We start from the raw sequence: 22,549 nt of genomic DNA on the forward strand, positions 1-22,549 counted from the left end.
GGTGGGGGAGGCGTGTGGGGTGACTCCAGCCTGTATAACCAGGATTAATGGGATGAAATTAGGTGAAGGAGAAAGTTGTCAGGAAGTGTTTCCTCAAGGTGAAAGCTATTAAGGCTGCTGTAAAGTTTCTCAAGGGAAGCAATGGGCACTTGCCTACTTGCGTTGTGTTTAAATGACAACGTGAGAAAAATCTGGCTTTGAGAAGGAGATGGATTTTCAGCGACTTCAGGGGCTCCAGGAGATATAACTGCTCCCCAGGGATGGTGCATTTCTGGGAGGGGTGGAGGGGGCTGCAGGATCTTCAGCTGAGGTTCATGTTCCGGGGAGCTGTGGGCTGCTGTCTTCCAAAGCAGGATGATACCAGTAAGCCAGCAGCTGACACTTGTCCTGGTGTTAGTCAGGGCTCTGGTAGGTCCTGAAACAGCACCCCCTAATTTTTTTGGCCTTTCATAATGCTATTTTTATGTAATGTCTGGCCTGTAAGAAGGAGGACATAGAACATATGTCTCAAGAGTGGGAGTAACTGACAAACAAAACAATTTGGGAACCTCTATACTAGATGTCCTGAAATATATTTATGCTTTTATGAATGGCATTACTTTGACCATCCATGTATTTTACTTCACTATCCTTGTGCCTAAATCAATGAAACACCCTTTATCTTTGGGTGAATGATTTGTTTCCTATCTCTGTGCAAAATACACCCCTAGAAAATGAACCCACCTGATTATTTGGGGGGCAGATAGGGGATATCAGCAGTTTTGGGGGGATTGTGCTTAACAGTCTTTTTCTTCCTCTATGGGTGCAGCAAATAGTTATTCTGTGGAAATAGGAGCATCTCCTGTCCCTCTACTAGTTCTCAGATAGTTCTGAGATGTGGACACAGAGGAGCCCCAGGTGTCTGCAGTGAGCAGAGAGGAGATGCCTGGAGCAGCACGTGGTTGACAATGAAGATGTTCATGCCAGGGTCCCTTTCTACTTTGCTTCCCTCTGCCCCAGCTCTGCCATGATGTGTAGCCAGAACCTGCTCATGAATGTGACACGAGGGAGGGAGCAGGGTTCACACTGCTGAGAGCCTGCTCTTCAAGCCTGAAACACAGAATATGCATTTGAAAGCCAGCATGCAGCAGTGGATCCTACGGGCCCTGTGTGCTGCTAGAGTGGTGAGGCCGAGGGTGAGCCATGAAGGATGATGCTTGGTAGCCTAAAAAAGCACATGTCAACATGCCTGGCAGGGAGCCATCAGCAGCCAGTCCGAAGGGCTTGAGAGAGAGGCAATAAACTGGTTAATAAATAACAGGGAAAGCTGGCTGTGGTGCATAGTCTTAGTTTCTGCATATAACCCAGAGAAACACGGCAAAGGTTTGCACAGCCTTTGCAAAGCTGTGTGAGCACTTGTTTGGCTTGGGAGGATCAGAAAGTCTCCTCCAACCGCCGGCACTCCAAATCATTGTGGGGCTGATTTTATTATCCCCAGGGGCCAAGTGCTTGGGCTCTCCTTGGCTACCCCAGGCAAGGTGACGGTGCAGTTCCCTGGTTTGCTGTCATCACCAGGGACTTTTCCTGTGGGGTGCTGCCAGGACACCTGCCCTCACAGCGAGGGTTGCTCAGCATCCCCTGCAAGGGGCGATTTCTGGCACAGATCAGCTGTGTAGTGTACTTCCCTAAAACTCCTGGCTCAGGGTGGTAGCATGGGCAAGAGTGAGTTACGGAAATTTATCTGAGGATGGACTTACTGTTTCTAAATGGTATCTCCTATTGTTATTGTAGCACTGTACTGTTAACTTGTTTTAAAACAGGTTTTGTTCACTTGTCTCATTGTTTCAATCCAGCCCAGTGATACACTGTAATCTGTGCCTCCACCTTGTTTCTACTCCAGTCAGACACTGTGCATTTTGAAATTCCTAGGTATGCACAGTCTGGCCTTTCTTTCCAGGCATGAATTACACATTTGCTGTATTTGGATTCTTGAGCCATACCCTGTGTCACTCACTTAGGTATCTGGAGTCCCTGTTCCGCTCAGTTCTGGGTTATAGCATATTTTTGGTTGGCCCACTGCTGTTCCCAGCTGGTCCTGACAAAGCTCATGCTGGTTTGGCATAGCCCACACATTACACTTGACAGCCCTTCTCCTGTTTAATTTCCTCGTGCTGACTCCCGTGGCAGGGCAGCGGGTGCAGGCAGGAAAGGGCTGCAGGTAGGAGTAGGGGCATTGCTGTTTTCCAAAACGAGGGTTTCCCTCCACCCTCAGGTAAGAACATAGGCAGCTGTCTCTGCTCTACTTGTGTAATTTGATGGCACAAAGGGTCTCCTCTGTGACACAGTTGGTTTTTTTAGTTGAATTTTTTCTCAGGTGAAAGCTGGCAGGGATTGGATCCATGCCATCTTCTAGCTTGACACTGAAGTACAGTGAATTAAGTGTATACACTTCATCATTTTTTATGTGTGGCTGTTTCTCCTGTGTGTAGTGAGTCCCTAAAGATGTTTAGGAAGAAGCACACCTTCATCTCATGATCTCACCATTGGATTGTTTGTCAAAAGTTAGAAGGCAACTGCAGCACGTAATGTTTAATTCCAGTCTGCAGAAGGAGAGTGAGGCTGAGGGGTTTCTGCTGCTGGATGGAAAGGAGGAACTGGGCAGGGGAAGAGAAAATAAATTCCTCAGAAAGCCCCCAAATCACAGGGGAGGGGTGGAGGGGAACAGGGTCTGCTGCAGAACACTGGGGCTCTGGGAGAGTCCAGCACATTAAATCAACCAACTGCAAAACACACAGAGATCCACAACTGAACTGTAAGTGAACGCTGGAGCCTTCACAGGTGCCCATCCTTGCTGGTGGGAGTCACTGACTCTACAACTGCAGTTATTTTTGGCAAATGGGACTGGGTGTGGGATTTCTGCCTGCAGTTTAGCAAAGCTCCATATCCCTGGCCACAGAAATTTGTGTCTTTGACACATACACGTACAACTCCAGAAGAGCTTAGTGTGCAGGGATTTAGAGGTTTCTGAGTGATGGCCTTAAGCCATGGACTCACAGCTATTTTGGGCTTTCTCCCTTTTTCTCTCTGAGGGTCTGACCAGAAATTTCATCCAGAGCTAAAAATTGCTTGAAACTGAGCGAGTGGGATAAAAAATACTCTATTGATAAAACAGTGTTTTCCTATCAAAAACTGCTTTACCTAAAGCTTCCCAACCAGCCCTCATCCCAAGTGGTGTGGCACTGTGAAATCAGGACTCTTGGCCAGGAGCCCTCCCCCCCAGCCCCTGTGTGGGAATGGGGTTTGTTGCCATCCTGTACATAAATGCCAGTTGTAACTGGGTAAATGCTTTTTGCTGGAAAAAGCATTAGCACCTTTGCTACCTTGCACTTTTTTAAGCTCAGGGGGAGAGATGGGGGCAGACAGTGCTGAGGTTAAAGATGAGATGTAGGCCAGCCTGTGCAGTGTGGGGGGGGGATAATGAATTCATGGGCACATGGAGGCCATTCAGCGAGCTTTGGGCTCCTGTGGGCCCCTGGGTGGAAGGACTTTGATCTGACTCCAGCCTTTCCCAACGAGGCACTGCCTTTGAATGCGCTCCTGCTCTCAGCCCTGCCCTGTGCAGCAGACAAAGACGAGGGGAGCAGGGAAGAAGAAGGGGGGCTGTTTACCCTCATCAGAATGGTCGAGTGGCCTGAGTCAATACAGCCTATTTTTCATTAACCTAATCATTAGTTTTTCCTCACTGCCAATTAAATTTTTCCTGTCAGTACTCAGAAGGGCATCATTTGCATCTGTGAGATAGTTTTGTTTTAATATGGAGCTTCCTGGACATGGTGGGGTTGTTTGAGGAGTGGAAATGAAAGTTTAATTTCTCTCTGGATGGAAGAAGATTTTTGAGTTTTAATTATCACGCAGCTTGGATTCCTGACGGTTGAGGACCGTGTTGGAAAGGCTGGTTTCCATTGTGTGCAGTGGATAATTATGCAGCCCTCTCCCAGGCTCACTGCATTTATTGTCCAGAAGAATCTTCCCAAGCAAAAAGAGGGAGCAGATTTACAACCTAAAATGCGTTTTTAGAGCCTGCAAAAGTTTTAACCTGATGTTTGCAAAGGAAGACTTCTGCAGCTATTTAAGATTTTATTTACTCTTTTAACAAAATAACCCTCATCAATTAATTTGGTACTCTGCCTTTCCCCTCACAGGTTGCTTGGGAAATAGTTTTGTAAACTCAAGACAGCCATTCTGCAGCTGGACTGCTTTATGCTATCAGTTTCTAAGCAGAATTCCTTCAAAGGCAGTGGGAATTTCTGCATAAAATCTACCGGCCCATTTGTATGTACAGTGTCAAATAGAAGATTTACAGCCATCTGAAACTTGGCAGTGCTCCTTACCTAGGAGGTAATGTTAATCTATCCAGGAGAGCGTGTTAAAGGATTCAAACAAACCTAAAATGTCAAAGCAAAGCTCATTTACAACTGTTCTGTTTCCCAAGCCTTTGGATTAACCTCGTGTCTTTCTCACTGGGTTTGAACCATCAATGGTTAGAGGTTTGCTATGAAAATGGAGACATTTCAGCAAAGGTCTTGTCAAATCTGGGGGAGCTTTTGGAACTGCAACAATCCCACCAAATCCTCCAAGGGTGGGATCAAATCCGCATGTGTTTGGGTGGGATCAGATCTGGGGACAAACATCCTGTGCAACTTTGATTAGTGTGATGAGGTGAAAGAGAAAAATGCTCATTGTGGATCCTCACTCTTTCTCTCCTTGCTGAGAAGTGGAGCAGTACAAATTGGGGACCAGGGAGGAGATTCTGGAAGTGTTTGTGTTCATTTCAGTGGATTTGTAAGAGATAATTTAGCAGGGCAGCTATGCATGCAAATATTTCAGATAGGCCTTATTTTTAGACCTTTCTGACTTGGCGGGGGGCAGAGGACTCTGAATCCAGCTTGTCTTTCGTTTGCAATTCTTTTTGGTTTAACTAGTGTGAACCCAAGAGGATTAGCTACCTTCCAGTCTTAGAAGACTGTGGTTGTTTTGGGGAAGTGAGCAACTTATTATGGAGGTTTCTGGATTATTAAAATAGCTTAAAACAACCCAGTCTCCATTCCCCATCCTCGATTTTTAAATCAGAACTTTCATTTGTGCTGCCCAAAGACTCATAGACACAGGCTCTGCTGTCTCTGTAGCCTTCTTCAGCGCTTTCCTCTGACAGGGAGCCTTGACCACAGTGGGACTGTCAGTGCTTCTGAGGCTGTTTCCTAACCCACGTGGTTTCCTGGCATTCTCCAGCTTGCCTACATACACTGAGCAGCCTCTTTTTTAAGCTCTTTCAGCTAGAGACCATATGTTGTTACTATAGTCATACCAAGCCTTGTGCATGTTGGCCTTCTGTGATTTAGGACTGTGAATTTATGTGGAAAAGCTGGATAACTTAAGATAAAAATCCTCTTTTTTTTCCTTTTTTTTCTTTTCTTTTTTTTTTTTTTTGGTGGGGAAGTACTAATTTTTGAAATCTGTCTGTATTTTACACAGCCATCTGTTTCTAATAAAACCTTTTTATTGCAAGCATCCCAGTAGTGTCAGAAAGCCCTACCCCAGCACTTGTTCTTCTCCCCAGTCTTTCCAGCCCTCTTCTCTTCTTTGCCAGCCACTCTGCAGTTAGGTGAGACTTTCTGCAGGTGATGGAAAACCCAAAGGCATGGATGGTTTCAGATTGCTGAATCTGACATGATAACAGAGGTTGCTTAGTGATTTCATTTTTGGCCTTCAAGTAACTTGTGGTGTTTGCTTTCTGTAATTAAAGTGAAACATCCACAGGTTTTCCTCATGTGATATTATGCAGGGTAGAAATGGAAAACAGGATTGAAGGGCTCTTAAGTTTCACCTAACCAATCCCTTTGCCCCAAGTCAGACTTGGCTCTACCTAAACTGCTCCTGACAGATGTTTGTTTAGCCTACTTGTGAAAGTCATCATCAATGGCAACTCCACTGCCTCCCAAGGCAACCTCTTTTAGCCCTTAAATGTTTCTGGTTCTAGAGACCTTGCTCTTCCTGGATGGAGAACAATTTATTCACTTTATTATTTTTCTGACAATCATTTACATATTGGAATCCATTACTGCATCTATGTTTGGTCTTTTCTTCCCCAGGCTAAGCAAGCTGGATTCCTTCAAGCTCTCCTGCTGGATTATATTTTCCACACTCTGATCCTCCTTATTTCTCTCCTGAATTTTTTCCAAATAGCCCACATGAGTCTTGAAGCGTGATGCCTAAAACGGACACAGATCCCTGTTCCAGATCTTTAACAGCACTGCTGAAGGAGGATTATTTCCCCTGTTTACATACAGGTCTCTTGTTTCTGCGTCATGATACGATCTCAGATATTGTTTTCAGCCTAACAACTGGTTCATGCACAGTTTACAAATTGCAATAGTCTCCAAGATCCCTTTTCACAGGACTGCTGTGTGCTGAATGAGGAATCAAAGGATGCTGCCACAAAAGTTTGGGTTGACCTTGGCAGAGGCTGTGAGTGTGGCATGCTGGCAGTGGGATGGACTGAGCCTTTGGTTGATGCTGTAGAGACAGGGACAGCAGCTACCACAGCAGGATCCAAAGCCAGGCAGGAAGGGTTGGGTTTTGGCAGTGGGAAAGGGGAATTGAGTAACTGGATTGATACAAATAGTAATGAGTACAGCCTGTCCCATAGGTTCCAGGGAATTTCCCCTGGGACCATACTCTGTTGCTGACATCTAGAGGCTGCGGTGTTCATCAGTGCCCCCAAAAGGAGGTTGTGGAGCAAAACGAGCCACTCTTGTTGAAACATCCTCACTACCCCAAATGTTGAGTCCTTTGTAAGGAAAGACACTAATCGGCTTTGGGGCTTTTTTTGACCTGGTCACGTGATGATGCTATCAAGATTAAAGCAGCACGAGGAAGGAAAAGAGGCTTAAACAGCTGAGGGTGCCTGGCAGGTCATTTTAACCTTTTCATAATCATTAAAGCTGCAGAATCCCATTAGCAGTGAGTGACTTGCAGCTTCACTCCTCTAACAAGCACTGGTCACACAACTTTCTGTTCACCTCTGTTTTCCTCCACAGGAGAGTCCAACCCAGCTGGCTGCTAGGACCCAAACTTTGAGCAGAGTCTGGCCATTCCTTCCTATTGATCAAGGAGTTTGTTGTACCAAGGAGAAACAATCCATGGGTCTATCCAAAGCAGAGGACTTATCTCTCTGTTTCTAAAATTAGACTCTCTTGGAAGGTCCTGCTCAGGCCATACTGTGGTAGATCAGCCCTTGCCCATCTGTGGCAACAGTAGAGAGGTACAGGATAAGGAAGATTATGATGATCTCCTAAGTCACTGCTTTGGCACTGCTCAGTGGGCTATGGCTTTACTCTGTTGGGATTGGTAACAGCAGGAGCTCCTGCACTGCTACAGTGCAGCTCTGGCATGGGAAGCAAAGCTTTTTTAATGAATCTGTGTTAACTAAGGCATGATGGCCCCAAAGAGCCTCCAGTTTGTTGGTGTTACTCGTCCTTTCCTCTCTTGCAAGCTTTCATGATTGCAGCATCACACCCAGTAGTCAGTCTGATCTACCCCTGTCTTTCCTCTAATTTCTGTATCTTCTTTTGTCTCCCTTCATATCAACTAGTAAACTCTGGTGTAGAAATGCTTGCCCCATGGTGTCTGGAAGACAGGATCACTGATCCACCTGAAATGTGAACATTGTCCTACTTTTTTTAGAGTTGTCCTTTCTGCATTCAGGCAGAAATCATTGAGTACATCTAGTGGCTGCACAGCAAAAGGTTTCTTAAAGAGGCAAGGAAGTCCTGAATTTTACCTGGTGTCACTGAGCTGTGATGGGGGTTGCAGATATTGCAGCACCTGGGATTGATCTGGAGAGCACCTGCTTTCTCAGACAGGGCAGGCTTCCATGTGCAGGGAGTGAGAGCACTGCAGGGGATGCAAATCAGCTGTCTTCTGTTACATGTACTCCAGTCAAGACTGTCTGGCTGTGCGTGTCCTGGACATTAATATTTCTATCGCTGTGTTTGCTTATTTCATCTAATTACAGTCTATTCACTCTTAACTGAAAGCTTAGTCTGAGGCTTAGCCATTAGAATTCACACTGATTTTTCTCGGGTGATGCCCACACTCAGGCATTAAACATGACTTGTAAAGCACACATATTTTTTTTCCTTGGCTGTTTACCTTCAAAATTTCTGGGGGAATAGCAGGAAAGGTTTCCCCAGGGAACCTGGACGACCAGCAGTGACTAGTACCCAGGGTGAGGCAGTCTGTCATGCAGGCAGCACATCTGAGAAGGCTGGGGAAGGTGCTGTCCTCTGCATGCAGGCTTTCAGGAGGGCTGTGAGAGCCCTGGAGAGCCACTGCAGCACTGTGGTCCTTGCCCACACCCAGCAGCAGAAGAGCTGATTGTCCCCTCAGGAGGGGGAAAGTGTGGTTTCAGATGACGAGATTGGGAGGTGTTTTACCACGTTCCTGTTTGGCAGGTTTTGTGGGTTGTTTTTTGTGGGCTAGACATCCTCAGATGCAAATGCTCCCCAGTGGTACCTGCTGTTCTGTGTGTGATAGAGGGACAGCCCCCACAAAGTTTGTCATGTACACATCACCCAAGCCAGGGAGGGGAAGCTGGTGGCCACTGTGCTGCAGCACATGGGCACACACACACTCTCCTTCCCTGTCAGCCACCTCCAGTGAAATTCTGGTATCAGGAGCTCCTGAACTGTTGACAGCCATTGTGGGCAGATATTTTGCTGTGTGAGGAGATGATGTCATGGCTGGAAGTCACAGCAGTGAGCTGTAATAGCCAGAGTCAGGAGAGACCTTACCAAACTCTTACAGACCAGCTTGAGGCTGCTAAGCACCCAGACAGGTCCAATGAACTGAAACTGAGTGGGAAACACAGTCTTCAAAACCTTCAGAGTTCGTATTTAGAGGCTTGCTATGAAATGTTAATTAAATAGCTGCAGTGGCATATGTTCAATGCAGTCAGAGCTGCAGCACAGCCATGTTGCCAGTGCATAGCCAGTCTTGTTAGAGTTAAAAATGTGTATTATTCTGAGACCATATTTCTTCGTTATTTATGATTGGACTGGCTACAGACTTCTCTATTGTTCTGACTAATGTTTTTAATGCCTAAACTATGCCTGAGCTATCATCTGCACCTTGAAAAAGAGGCCTGATGCTACCAGTCTTATTCTGACAGATGTTATTGTGGGTAGCTTTAGATGCTACAGATGGGCCTTTTATTTATTTAGTGTAGTCTAAGGCTGACTGTTCAGTAGATGTACCTCAGCTGCACCTCAGCACCTCAACTGTGGGAATATTTAAGGTTTGCCCTTAGTTCTCTTTCTGTGAGTGCATTCCTACCATGTCTTTAACACTGGTTGTCAGAGTGCAGAGAAAACTTCTCCCTACATAGCCCATCGTGAATGAGGTGGTAGGACAAGAGGTAGAGCAGGTTGGTATGGTTTGCTTGCTGAATAACTTGCAGAGGTACAAAACACTGGGAACTTCTATTTACCATAGACTTTGTTGTTGCATATTCTGGTACCACATCTCAAGGGAGACCCTAAGTTGTGTCTGAGATGCTGCTGGAAAGGCATGGGATTTGGGATTAGCAGAGTATGATATTTTGGACACGATGATCAGGAAGATGTGAAGATGATCAGAGGGCTGGAACACCTCTCCTCTCTGAGGAGAAGCTGAGGGAGTCGGGGTTGTTCAGCCTGGAAAGAGAAGGCTCCAAGGAGACCTTAGAGCAGCTTTTCAGTACCCAAAGGGGGCTACAAGACAGCTGGAGAGGGACTTTTTACAGGGGTATGTTATGATAGGAGATGGGTTAATGGCTTTGAGCTGAGAGAGGTCAGGCTTAGATTAGATATAAGGAAAGAAGTTTTTACAATGAGGGTGGTGAAACACTGTCACAGGTTGCCCAAGAGGTGGTAGATACCCCATCCCTGGAAACATTCAAGGGCAGGTGGATGAGGCTCTGAGCAACCTGATCTAGTTGAAGATGTCTCTGCTTGCTGCAGGGCTGTCCTAGGAGGTGGCTGTTAAAGGTCCCTTCCCACACAGGTCATTCTGAGACTCTGTGCCAGGGCAAACCAAGGAGCATTCCCTGAAAACCCTGGAGATGCCATAGCAGAGGGCAGCACCTGGGAACCTCAAGGAAGTCAACATTGGCTTTGTGGTGGCCCTGCTCACATTTGAGCCGTCCACTGACTTAAACCTGTTGTGAAACCTTGCCTTGCATAGCAGTCTGAAACAGGACATTGGGAATGAGGTTTTCTGGTAGGAGGAGAAGGATTTGGGCTGCCTAGGGAAAGCAAGCATGGTGCATTTGTCCATATCTCCCAATAGTTTTCTTTAATGACAGTATTCAAGATATGTGAGTTTCATCTGCTTTCCAACTGCTTTGAAAGAGTGCTGTTGCTTTAATAAATCAACTTCTTTACAAGATATAACCACTGGCCATTTTTCAGCCTGCTTGTGTATGTCAAGAAGCAAGACCAGTAGAGCAAAACGAGTATGAAATATAGTGGGAGAGAGCAGAGATGTGATAATGAAACTGCCAAGAAACAGCAAAGTGTTTTATTGAGCACAAGTGAAGGCCTTCTTATGAGATGATCTTTGATGGAAGGAGAGGAAGAGAAAATGTCAGTACTCTGTCATGCAAAGAAGGCTGCTGGCTGCAAGGTGCAAATCTGGCAGAGCATCACTCCTTTGTGTGCCTTTCCTCCATGGTTTGGGAGAATCCCTTTAGGGATGCTGCTTTTTACAAGGTTAGGAAGAGCCTTGTTTGCAGGACATTGACAAAATATAGCTGTGCTTTCCTGTCTTGAATCATGCTTAGCTAAAATAACTCCTGGGGAAAAATGCAGTGGAAGCAGTGGGTGTCCAGCCTTGCTCCTGGGTGTGTGGGGCACCTCTGAGGTGCACGTGGGGACAGAGCTGGAGTGGGGCACCATGGCCCTGACCTACCAACCACCACTCCAGCTGGACACTGCCTAGCCCATGCTTTGTAGCAAAAAAGCAAATCAAACCTCAGTGGGGCCTGTGGAAAGGGACTAAAGCACCTCTGTTGGTTCAAGCCTGTTCTTGCCATGTTGTTTGGTATTGCCCAGGCTGGGTGTAAGGACTGTCCTGCTGTGAATGAGTCCCATCAAAAGGCTCTCGACAATTTTCTCATCTCACAGACACTCATATTAACCTTTTCTTGCATCTCTGGTGTGAACTGCCCTAAGTAAAGGGCAGTTTTTTTCTTATATCCATTTAGGTGCTACTGCCTTGTTATGAAAAGGTCTTAAATAAAAGTGTCTCAATCCTGACCTCATAGCTACCACACAAACCTCTGCTCTGCATGCCTGTGGTTGGAGAAGTGGCATATGAGGAAATAAAACCATTTATTTTGTTGCTGTCAAAATAAATATGTAATTTATCATATTTACCCTTCTGCCAGATTCCTCTGAAATCTCAGATGAGAATCAGAAAGGCTACAAGTGTCTTTTAAAATTACTCTGTTCTGTGCTGTGCAGGCTGCAAGATTGTTCTGTTTGTTAAAACAATTTCTAATTTATGTTTTTACAAAGCTTGAGAAGCCAGGCAGTTCCCTGCTCTCCGAGAGACCATTGAGTTAAAACAAGGTAGAGTGATTTGTCTTGCCTCCATTTAGCTGTAATGAGTATTAAGTGGTTTATCTATGTGGAGAAAAGTTACTCAGCTAGATTACATCCAAGGTGAATTACATCCCATTCCAGATGGAGTGTGTTTTTTGGAACAGTAAATCTTGGGGAGGGTGGATCATAACAGTAATGCTCCTTCCTGAGCTGGAACACAGCTCCTCTTCCTCTCATGGACATAATGTGGGGAGCTACGTCCAATTAGTTTTTCCAAGGCTTTGTGAAGAAACAGGACTTCATGTTTACAGCTCTGTGAACAATTCTGCTTGTACAATTTACACTGTGCAAATGAGGATGGCTGGTGGGGATTACAGTTTTCACCTGTTTTGCTGTCCTGGGTAGCAGCCTGGCAGGGCATGTTGCTGCCTCTCTCCCCAGCTTCCTCTTCTGTGTGATGGCTGCCACAGGGGGGGTGCTGGCTGGGATCTAAAATGTTTAGATGGGAAATTTCATTCCCTCTGGTGCCATCTGGTCCCCTAAGGCACCCACTGCTCGTGCAGGTGTTTCTCGTGGCCCCAGGGGGTAACTGGAGGAGGATGTTGGCCCCGGTGACATTGCAGGCACACTGGGTGCTAGAGAAAAAAGGAGTGCCAGAAAGAGCATCCTTGACCATGTGTCCTTGACCACCATACTTGTCTGGTCACCAGCAGGGCACTAGCAGGTGTGAGTGCACTCAATATCAGTGCCTTGAGCTGTGGCTAGGTGCGTGTGCTGGGGGTAAGCCCCAGTACCTGGGTCTGCTCAGGAGCACTCACGGGGGAGAGTGCTTTTGGGCTGGTGAAGGTGGAGCACTGCTCACAGCTGGCAGCAGGCTTTGACACAGCAGTGAGGACCATTTGTTTGATTTCTAATGAAAAGGGATGTGAGGTTCTGGTCAGTCAGTGATCCAGCTCTGCTGCCTCTCCTGGGTGGATCAGTGGGGCTGTCCTTGCCTCCTGGTGCTGGGGGAGGCAGGAGAGAATGGAAACTCACTGATAAGAGAAAGGTCAGAAGCAGAAAAATGTTGGGAATGTGTTTCTTGATATAACATGGGTGAGACCTAGCCTGAGGTTTCACTGCTTAGCCTGGCAATGTTACTGCCTGCTGTTGTGAGAGTGATGAACATTTTTAAAACTGAGATCAAGATGCACATGGTTCATCTGGCACCTACCTCAACACAGGCAGTCCAGAAGATGGAGATAATTCATCTCTGAGGGCATAGCAAGGACTGGGATGGCTCTGAGCACTGTTTCACCGCTTTTGCCCAAGATGGAGCATCTTCTGCTGACAAAACGGCTCATTTGGATTTTTTTCTTATGTATATTTTATGTTGCCATAGGGTGTTTTCTGGCTAAGGTAAGACATCAAACATGGTTTGGGATTGTACAGTGGTGCTTGAAGAATTCTAGCAACTCTCTGGTCAGGCTTTCAGGGCCATTGTGTACATTGGCTCCCGAGGATACAGGGCTTGCCTTCCCAAGGAGTACCCTTTTTTTTTTTTTTTTTTTTTTTTTTTTTTTTTTGTAAGGTGTGTGAAACCACAGAGAGGAAATAATTCTCTATCTCCTTTTCTTTGGAAGTCAGGCTCTATTCTTTTCACCAACCAGTCAGTCAGTTCTGGTAGCAGTCAGGATCTAAACATGACAGCTTCTGCATCACCATTCATCTGCTTAACCTAAATTTCTTGTAGCTGCTAGCACAATGAGGGTACTGGTGGATCTGGAATGCAGGTGGGAAGGACAGACCAGATCTACCAGTGAAGCTGTTGTATTTAGCAGACAGGGAGTAGTCTCTGGCTCTCTTCAGAGAGAGATTGAGACTGGTTTTGAAACTGTTTAGCCAAATGGGTGTTATTGTACTGAATTTAGGGTTAAGTTAACAAAGTGTGATGGCCTGGGGCACAGAGGAGTTTAAACCAAAGAATCCATGGTCCTCCTGGACTTAACAATCTCAAACTCCCCTTGTACCCAGCTGGAGGACAGGTTCATTACTAATTCAGCAAGTTCTTCAAGCTGATCCCAAAATCTTGCTGTGTTCAGCCCCCATCTACTGCAACATTCCACTTGCCACCTTTAGATATGCATGGCTAATGCTGTGGTGCATGAGACCTTCGCAGGGAAAGTGCTTTAGATTGATCCTATAACCTACTTGGTTTGCTCAATTCTCCTCTGACCTGGAGCTCCCCCATATCAGAGTGGTTGTTGGGCTGAGTTTGTGGTCCCTGCAGCTCTGTGAAGCTTGTCACCACTTAAGCTGTTCACTGAACTTACATAGCTCCCTACAGTGTCTCCTTAACCTTTCTCATGAGGACTTGTTTGGATTTCCTGGGTTTGAACAAAGCATAATCCAGTCAAAAAACTGAGCATTTTTCCTCTGAGAGTGTGCTTTAGATGGGCACTTGACTCGGATCCATCCTGCTGTTCCTTTGTGTGGTTTGGCACTGGTCTATGGTAGCACTTTTTTGAGCATATTCCAGTTTTCCCTTGAGTGGCCAAAGCAGTCTCAGTGATTAGCTGTAGCTTCCCTGCTAGCCCTTTTGCTGAGCTGCCCCAGAGTGGCCAGGAAGAGCATTCAGGCTTAGTGCTGAGTGCGTTTGGCAGCCACTGGCAAAGGCAGAGAGAAGCTGCTCAGCACAGAGCCAGCCTAAACCTCACACGTGTGTGTGGGTGAGTGTTCGTGTGCCAGAGCTGCAGCCAGAGGTGCCTGCTATCCATGGGGGGCTGATCCCAAAAGGTGCTGGCCAGTGCAGCACACACCCACTGGCACCTTGTGTAAACTCCTGGTTCCTTCCCAATTCATGCTCAACTAGAATCCCTGGGGTTGAACAGTGGCTTCTGCAGTCATGCCATAATAAATGAGGTGAGGGAAATTATAATTTTGCACTTTGCATGCCCCTTCAGAAGTGTGGAAAATGTTTGGAGTTTTTAATATACTCTTGGAAATAAAATGTTGGAAAACTTTTCCTCTTGCTCTGACAGCTCATGGCATCTGCTACTCAAATTACAAATGGAGGAGAAATTTTGCAAAGATCCAATTGTATGGATGAGATCATCAAGCTGTAGTGAAAATGGAGAAAAGCTTTTCCCAGTTTCCTTTGTTTTCTCCCCTGTGAAATTTTCAGATGTGTTTCTTCAAAGCATGCTTCAAAACAAAAGCCAGATGCTTTGGAGAGCAGTAAGCCACCCACAGAGCTCTCCATGACTTATCTTCTATGCCAGACCACCCTATCTGGTGTTGCTGTCTTACTGCAATGGTGAACCAGTCATTGCATTCCTTCAGGTTGAATATTACCATTTTATGTGAGGGTATTCCCTCTTTTATTGTCCTGGTGTTTTTCTGGGTAGTGTCACGTGCCTGCCCTAGAAAAAACAGATGTCCTGGGTAGGCACTTGTGTGTGTCAGGCTGTGTGCATGCTGCAGCTCTGTGGCCTTGCTGAATACACTTCTCCCCCTTTTACAGCACTGGGAGTTGTGGCACTGACCTCCTCTTAGAGCTGTGCCAACAGCTTGGTTTTGTGAGTTTCTCAGTTGTTTCTGAAAGAAAAAGGCACGTGTCTGGAGGGGTTGTTTATTCAAACCTAAAAGGAAACATCTTGTTCTGTTGTGGAGTATTTTGGTGCGTTCTAGATGAATGAGAATAGCTTTCAAAACTAGGAAATTACTTTTATGAAAATACAAAATGCAGTGTTTCCACTTCACTTTCCTTCTGTATCACCCACCCCTCAGACTGGCATTGCTGCAGATTTACAGGAGATATTGCTGTTGCTGAATGTCATCTTTTTAGAGAAAAAACCTTTGCTGGAGTCCCTCCTCACCCTACACACATAGGGTTTTATTCATCCAGTCATTCCCAAACTTGCCTTCTACAGAGTAGGAAAGCATGTTGCTTCTGACAGTATTTGTCTGTATCACAATAAGCTTAAATGTGTTTGTTTTTTTTCTCTTTTCCTAAAGATTCATCTTCCAACTATATAAGGCAACTTGAAACAAAAGTGAAGCTCCTGGAGGATGACAACAAGCTTCTTTCCCAGGTAGGTTTTATTGCCTAATAGATATTAGTGTGGCTCAGTTTTTCTATTTCCATATGGTTGTGTCTGACTGATCATTTGATACCAATATCATAATGCACAATGGCTTTTGGTAAACATCCTGCCCAGGAAGAACACAATTCATACTAACCCCACACAAAAAGAATTTGGCCTCCTTTAGTTAAAATAAAAAAAAAAAAAAGGGAAAAAAGTGAATCCTGTGTTAGTGTCTGGGTGTGTCAGAGATGCATGAATGCCTCCCTGCAGAGCTCCTTAGCCTACCTCTGCTCCTGGGGATGCTCTGAGAGTCCAGCTCTGCCTGTGTCCTTGCTGTAGGATTTTGCCTTGCTTGCCCATTTACATTGACTTTTATCTTGTTGAAAGAGGAGGCTGTTGTCAAAGTACAGCCTTGGGAGCAGTTGTGTGTGGTGCAGGCTCGCAGCTTTTATTTGAGATGTTACTTAAATCTGAACAGACTCTCCAAAGGGGCACTTTTTGCTTGCATCTGCCTTTCAAAGTCTATTCCACGTGCCACTGTGCTTTTGATCACTCATGATGCTTACCTGTCTTTATATAGCAATGTCAAGCAGTGAGAAGAAAACAACCATTCTGTCTGGTGTGTCCTCTGGATCCCCTGTAAAACACAGCAGTTGGTGTAAACAGGGGCAGCTCTGCTGCATTCAATAAGACACTGTCTATTTAAACCATCAGAAAAGTTACCCTTTTTCTCCTGTTCTTTTCATCCTTTCACTGTTTTTATGTTCTACTTTCCTGTAATTTTAAACTTTTTTTTCCTGTACTTTGCTTCTTACTTCAAGCACCATGTTTCACAGTCATTTTGTTCCAGATTCTTCCCAATTATAAGGGCTGGAAATAAAAAAGCCCTTGTAATATTTTTAAAATGCCTTTTTCCAATTATGTTGTGCTGTTCTTTGCATTTTACCAAATTGGAGAATAGGCTGCTCTGGGATCACATTTCTAAAACATTCTCATTTAAAATAAACAAACAAACAATAATAAAGAGCTCTATGTGTACTGAAATTTTAATAATGTAATTTTGTCAAATGTTATTTTTTTCAGAAATACACATTTTGGCCTGACTCTGAGCTTTTAAAAATATTATTCCTTTTTCCCAGCATACTCATTGGTATTACTAGCTATGATAAAACCTCGTAGGGCACCAAAGGGTTAAACCCCAAAAGGGTGCTCAACTCAAAAGCTTTGTAGTTGCTTCATGTATTAATTGATTGCTAATTTGGTTTTAAGCCCTGTGTGTTTCTCCCAGGCTGAGCTGGTGTCTGTGGCGGTCGAAGCCCGACTGTTTGATTGGAGCTATTGATGGCAGATGGTCTGTGTGTGGGCACTTGGGGTGTGCATGGATTCGGGGATGGGCTCAGTGTGCCCTTGGCCTAGCTTTGTCCTGCCACAGCCAAGCACATTGCTCTGACAGATCTGCCATGGGAAGTCAAGAAAAAATTGGTAGTTAATGGTGAAAATGAATGGGGTCTGCATAGCTGCATGGGCTTATAGCATTGGGAGGATGAAACCAAATTAATTTTGGGTTGTGCAGGGCTGCTCCAGGCTCATGCATCAAGCCTTCACCTACATGCTGCTCTGGGTGTGAAGGCTGTGCCTTATCCTCCACTGTCCTCAGGGGTCATCACCTTTTGGGCTGTGTTATTACAAATATTTGAATCCAGGAGGGAGGGAAATTACCTTAAAACATGCTCTGGAGAAAGCCAGCCACCTCCCCAGTGCCAGCAGGCATTGATGCCAGCCTGGCTGTGATGTACTGTGCAGTCTCTGTGTGATGTCTCAATGGCCCTCCAAAAAAACAGGATCCAACTTCTTTTAGATCACATTCAGGAATAACTTTATTTATTATAAGCAGGGAATCAGCTTTCTTTAGGGTAACAGGATTGTTGAAGCTACTATGGGCTGGCTGAACTCCTGGGATTTGAGCTGCATCACCTCCAGTCTGTCAGGCTACACACCCAGATCTGGATTTTTTTCCCTTTTAATGAGAAAGATTAGGAAAATCTGTATAGGCACAAACTCACATGCATATGTACATATAGCTCCCAGCATTTTCCCAAAAAGTATAATCCACTTACTGTGTCTTTACTTGCTTTGTCTGATGGGAAAGTGTTTAGCTGTTACCATGCGGATCTTGGGATAAGACTCCACTCAGAAAGGATCCTGGCAAACTTTCTCCTGTTTTGAAAGTTGCCAGGTGATCCTGGCTGTTTGAACTCCGCAGTGCCAAACTGGCTTGTCAACACCAAAGTCACATTTTAACTCGGCTTGGCTTTCTCCCTGGGAGTATTGACTTTGCAATAACATTTGCAGCCTGGTGTCAAGAAGTTCTATCACCAGCGTGCTGAGGAGCGATGAAACCTGACGTCCTAAGTAACAAACAGTGCCTGTGCATTAAGGGATTAACAAATCAGGGGTGGTTATGGAAGTCTTCCTGGCTTCCTTCCAACTGCTAAACACAGAACTGAAATAGTGCTTCATCCAGAGAAACCTGAGAAGGCTGGTGCTGCAAAGGATTTTTGCAGGCTTTATGGCTGGATTTATATTCCACTGTCCAGTCACACAATACCCCTTTGCTGGCTGGTGCATCCTGAGTGAAATTTGCTGCTTTATCTTCTTCAGCATCTCTGGAGTGAAGGTATGCTGAGAGATGGTGTATTTGTAACCCCTTCTGGAATCAAGTTGTTGCAGGGGATCCCGAGCTTGCACTTTTTCTCCTGCTTCCCAACATATCCTTTCTCTATAAGCACTTTAGATGAAAGCCTCAGTGGGACAGGCAAAAACTTCCCAGCCCATGCCTGGCAGCTGCTCTGCACTGTACATGTCACCTGCAGCACGGGTGTGCTGGGATCCACACTTCTGTTTTTCTAGTGACTTACTTGAGCAGGTTAATGGAGAGAGCTTTTCTTACTCTTGGACATCAAGAAAGGCCATTTCACAAGCCACACTGCAGTGGGAGGAAAGGAAATGGACATGAGGATGTTACTATGATAACCATATATATGGGGTTTTTTTGTTGTTGTTTTGCCTTCTTTTGCTTTATAGGGGAGGACATGATGTGTATTTCCAGTTGATATGAAATTGATATGCTTCTGACATTGCTAACCCATCAGTACTCATCACTCTCTCCATTCTCCTTTCTCTGAGGAGAAATTACTTCAGTTTTTAATTTTTTTTGATGGAGTTTATGGTGTGATGTTTTGTTGGTGTGGCCATGTCAGCTAGAATGTCATTCTCTTGGATGGCATTGCTGTGCTGGCAAAATCTCTGGCAGCGATGCTGGCAACCCACAACTTTTGTTGCCCTGGTTTCTATTGTTTGGGGAGAGGTTGTAGCAAATGCCACTACCAGAAAAGACCACTCAGTCCTACTCTCCAGTGCTGCTAGGTGTCTGTGGTGTAACCACATTGGCAAAGACCCCACAAAGCCTGGTGGTGGTGGTCTCACAGGCGTAGCTGGTTTCTGGAAGTTTTAGCTCTAATGTAAAGAAGATGAACGAAAGCTCTGAGAAGTGTTGGGTGTTGGTTTCAGAGAGCTTCACGGACATCACTTCTGTAGTCTCACATTCTCCAGGGAAGAATTGCACTGAGCTCTGCTGTGTGCATGCGTTCTGTGCAACATCACTTGGGTGAAGTCTTGATTTTCCTCTGTGTCATTGTGGGAAATGCCCAGAAGAGCTGGTGTTAACCTCTCTTTAGAGGTGTCTGTTTGACTAGGGAGGATACCTTCCATATTGCTAAGATGTAATCCCTGAGGTGGGAGACCATATTTGCTTTCCATTCCTCTGAGCTAGAAGTGTCCAAGCACAAAATAGACCCCTTAAACCACTTCACACTGCCCCTTGAACTAAAAGGAATTTTTAATGACACACTTTTCCCTTAAGGTTAGAGAGACCTGTATTTACAACATTTAGAAGCTCCAAAGGTCAGTTCTGGGTAGTTTCATAACCAATGCATGCATTTTAGAAATAATGAGAGTGACAAACTTCTGGTCATTCTTTCACATTATTTTCAGCACACAGCATTTTCAGCTCATTCTGTACGCACACAAGGATTGAGCACTTTTTGCTAAATCTGAAATTTATAGGCTGTGTGGACTCATCACTTTCCTCTCTCCTTGTAATAAGTACTGTGCACCATGGGCTGCCTGTCAGGGCTCCTTTTGGTTTATCGTCTCTGCTGAGCCTTGTCTACCTTTTCCCTTGAGAGCAGGAGTGCCAGAGGCATTTTTCTGTTCAGAGTTGCTCAGGGCACATTACACACCTTTGTTTCAAAAAGCCCAGCTTTTAAAAAAGCAGATGCATTGGGCAGGTGAGGCTCTAAGTAACTGGATGTTTGACAGTGAAGTCCTGGTGCCTCTTCCACAGAAAATTTCAAGCCCCGGTGCAGAGCAGAAACATTCTTCTCTAGGGAGTGACAGCCCTTGAGATTTATGAGGAACATAAGAGTATTTAATTAAAATTGCCAAATAGACTTCAGTAGCACCAGCACTTTACAGCAGTTCAGCCTGCTAGCTGCCTGGGATTTAGAGTATCCTTGGAAAATCTTTAGAGCATCCCTAAAAGTTCTTGAAAACTGTTCTTAGTCTTATTTTTAAGAAACAGCATGCTTTTACCTGAATTAAAAGAAGGCTACAGCTGTAGAGTTAGTGAGAATGATAGTAGGCAATGCCTGTAACACTGCTGTTAAAACAGAGCTGAGGTGTTTGAGCAAGAACTTCCATGGCCACAGCATCTGCAGGCTGCCACAATTCTTAGGCAAATGGGATCTTGGCACAACCATGCACTCAGCAGGCAGTTTCCAGCTTACTGTTCTGAAAACAAGGGGAAAAATCTGGACCCCCGATAATCCTTAGAACTGCAAAGAGCAAAGATGTAAGTGCTGTTCAGTGGAGAGCCTGATCTCTTCCCAAGGAGGAGAAAAAGCAATTGCCCACAATGTGCTGCCTGGTCAGGAGAGTCAGAGTGCAATTTCCTCTGTTTTATTATCAGCCACTTTTGTGCCAAATCTGCCATTAACAGTTCCTGCTTGTGGAGTTGCCTTTTGCTCTCAGAGTTGCTATAAGGTCTTTGGCATTTGGGCCTCTCTGTGAATTGGCTCTGGAGGTTTGTCTGAGGCCATGGCTGGTGCCAGGAGCACTGCACACACTCACCACGACAGGAACAAAATTACAAACCAAAGTCTACCTATTGTTTGTGCATGAGGAGGATAAGTATAATTGCTTTAATTTAAGGTCTCACAAGGGAAATTGAATTTTTTTTTTTGTTATACAGAGCAACTCAGACATGAAAGCTTTCCAGGCAGTTGGTCTCTATTTAAATTCAGAATACTGAAGGGGATGAGCCCTCAGTTACTGTATTACCATTTTTAGACAGTGTTTCAACTGCATATTACTTTTAAAAAATAAAAAAGGAGATTCATATTTGGGGTCACATCCAGCGGTGAGAATTCCTGTGCACAGAGGACTCCATGCATTTTGGAGTACAGCTCTTGAAGAAACAGATTTTCACGAGATCTTCTCTCTTGAGACCAAAACTTTGATATAGTTTTGAGAGTGCACTGCATTGCATACATGTGTAAATGGAAGATATGATAACAGAATTCCTCAAATGTTACTTCCTTAGTTGTGGAAGCAGAATAGAAACAACCATAAAAAACCCAAACAACATAGCATGCAAAACCAATCAATATCCAAGTGTGTTCCATTTCACCTCCTTTTATAAATTGCAATGACAAGACTGATCTGACCAATTTTCTATGCAATAAGTTGACTTGAGATGTAAGTAACAATGTGTATTTATTGAATAAAACATTTTTACTTCCCAGATAAGAAATATACAGTTTTATAGGAGCTGTTCAAAATACCTTCAAGCCCTCTAAGACAGGGGAGTTCCTTCTGTTTACTTTGGACATCAGGGGTTTGAGCTACTACCTACCAAAATAAATATTCTGTGCATTCATGCGCTTCTAAAATGCACAATCTGTGACAGAAATGAGTTTTTGCAACTTGTAATGAAATTTGGGTGGTGGACTGTGTGTTCTGGGGGCTGTCACCTGTGGTATCTAGGGATTTTAGGAGAATGGAAACAGAATTCCCTAAAAACCTCAGAAATATAATTGAAAAGATCTGGATCCAGTTGTCAACTAACAGATAGACAGGGACATACTGGGTTAATTGAGTCTTACAAATTTGAGACCATCATATAATTTCTTGCAACTTAAAATTTTGGAAGGGCTGGAGCTGAATTTCAGTGTTTGAGTGTGTGTGAGAGAGATGCACATGCAAAGCTCTGTCATGCCCCATTTATTTCTGTTGTGGGTAAGCAACAACATTGGGTTTAATGAGGCTCAGTTTAACCTCCAGCTGTGAAATACAGGATTAGTCATATCCTGTGCTTAACCAGCTTTGTAATAATTTCACTAAATTCCACTTTTTTTCTCTGTATGAGGACAGGGCCAGGGAAAAAGCTCTTAATTGCAGTTAGATCAGGCTATGAAGAAGCAGCTTTTTGTGTCTTTGAAACATGTGGAGAGGTTCAAAGTACAGAGAGTCTCAGTGATCCGTCCATCTGAGAAGTACTGAGAAATGTCTTGAGGCGAAACTGTGCAATAACTGCAGAGGCTTAAAAACAGATTTTTGCAATGAGTAAAATGCCAAATTCAAGCCCAGATCAAGAAAAATTCAGAGTCTTGACATCTGAAAATGGCTTGGGCAACAATAGGCAGGATGTTAATCATTCATTGCTTTGAGAAAAAAAAGCCTCTTTACTCAAAACTGTAAGTTTATGCCAAAATTTTCAGTTTTGTTTTGATTTTCATGAAG

General features: G+C 44.6%; 1 protein-coding gene across 1 annotated transcript in view; it reads left to right on the forward strand.

Moving 5' to 3' along the window:
• The window catches only part of CCDC85C (coiled-coil domain containing 85C), a 108,504-nt gene that overhangs the window by 51,334 nt on the left and 34,621 nt on the right, over positions 1-22,549 (forward strand). The window contains exon 2 of the mRNA XM_033062080.2: positions 15,618-15,694. Within this exon, the coding sequence (XP_032917971.1) occupies positions 15,618-15,694 (77 nt within the window). The remainder of the gene's footprint in view (positions 1-15,617; positions 15,695-22,549) is intronic.

Source organism: Catharus ustulatus, chromosome 6 (genome assembly GCF_009819885.2).
Source record: "Catharus ustulatus isolate bCatUst1 chromosome 6, bCatUst1.pri.v2, whole genome shotgun sequence".
NCBI lineage: Eukaryota > Metazoa > Chordata > Aves > Passeriformes > Turdidae > Catharus > Catharus ustulatus.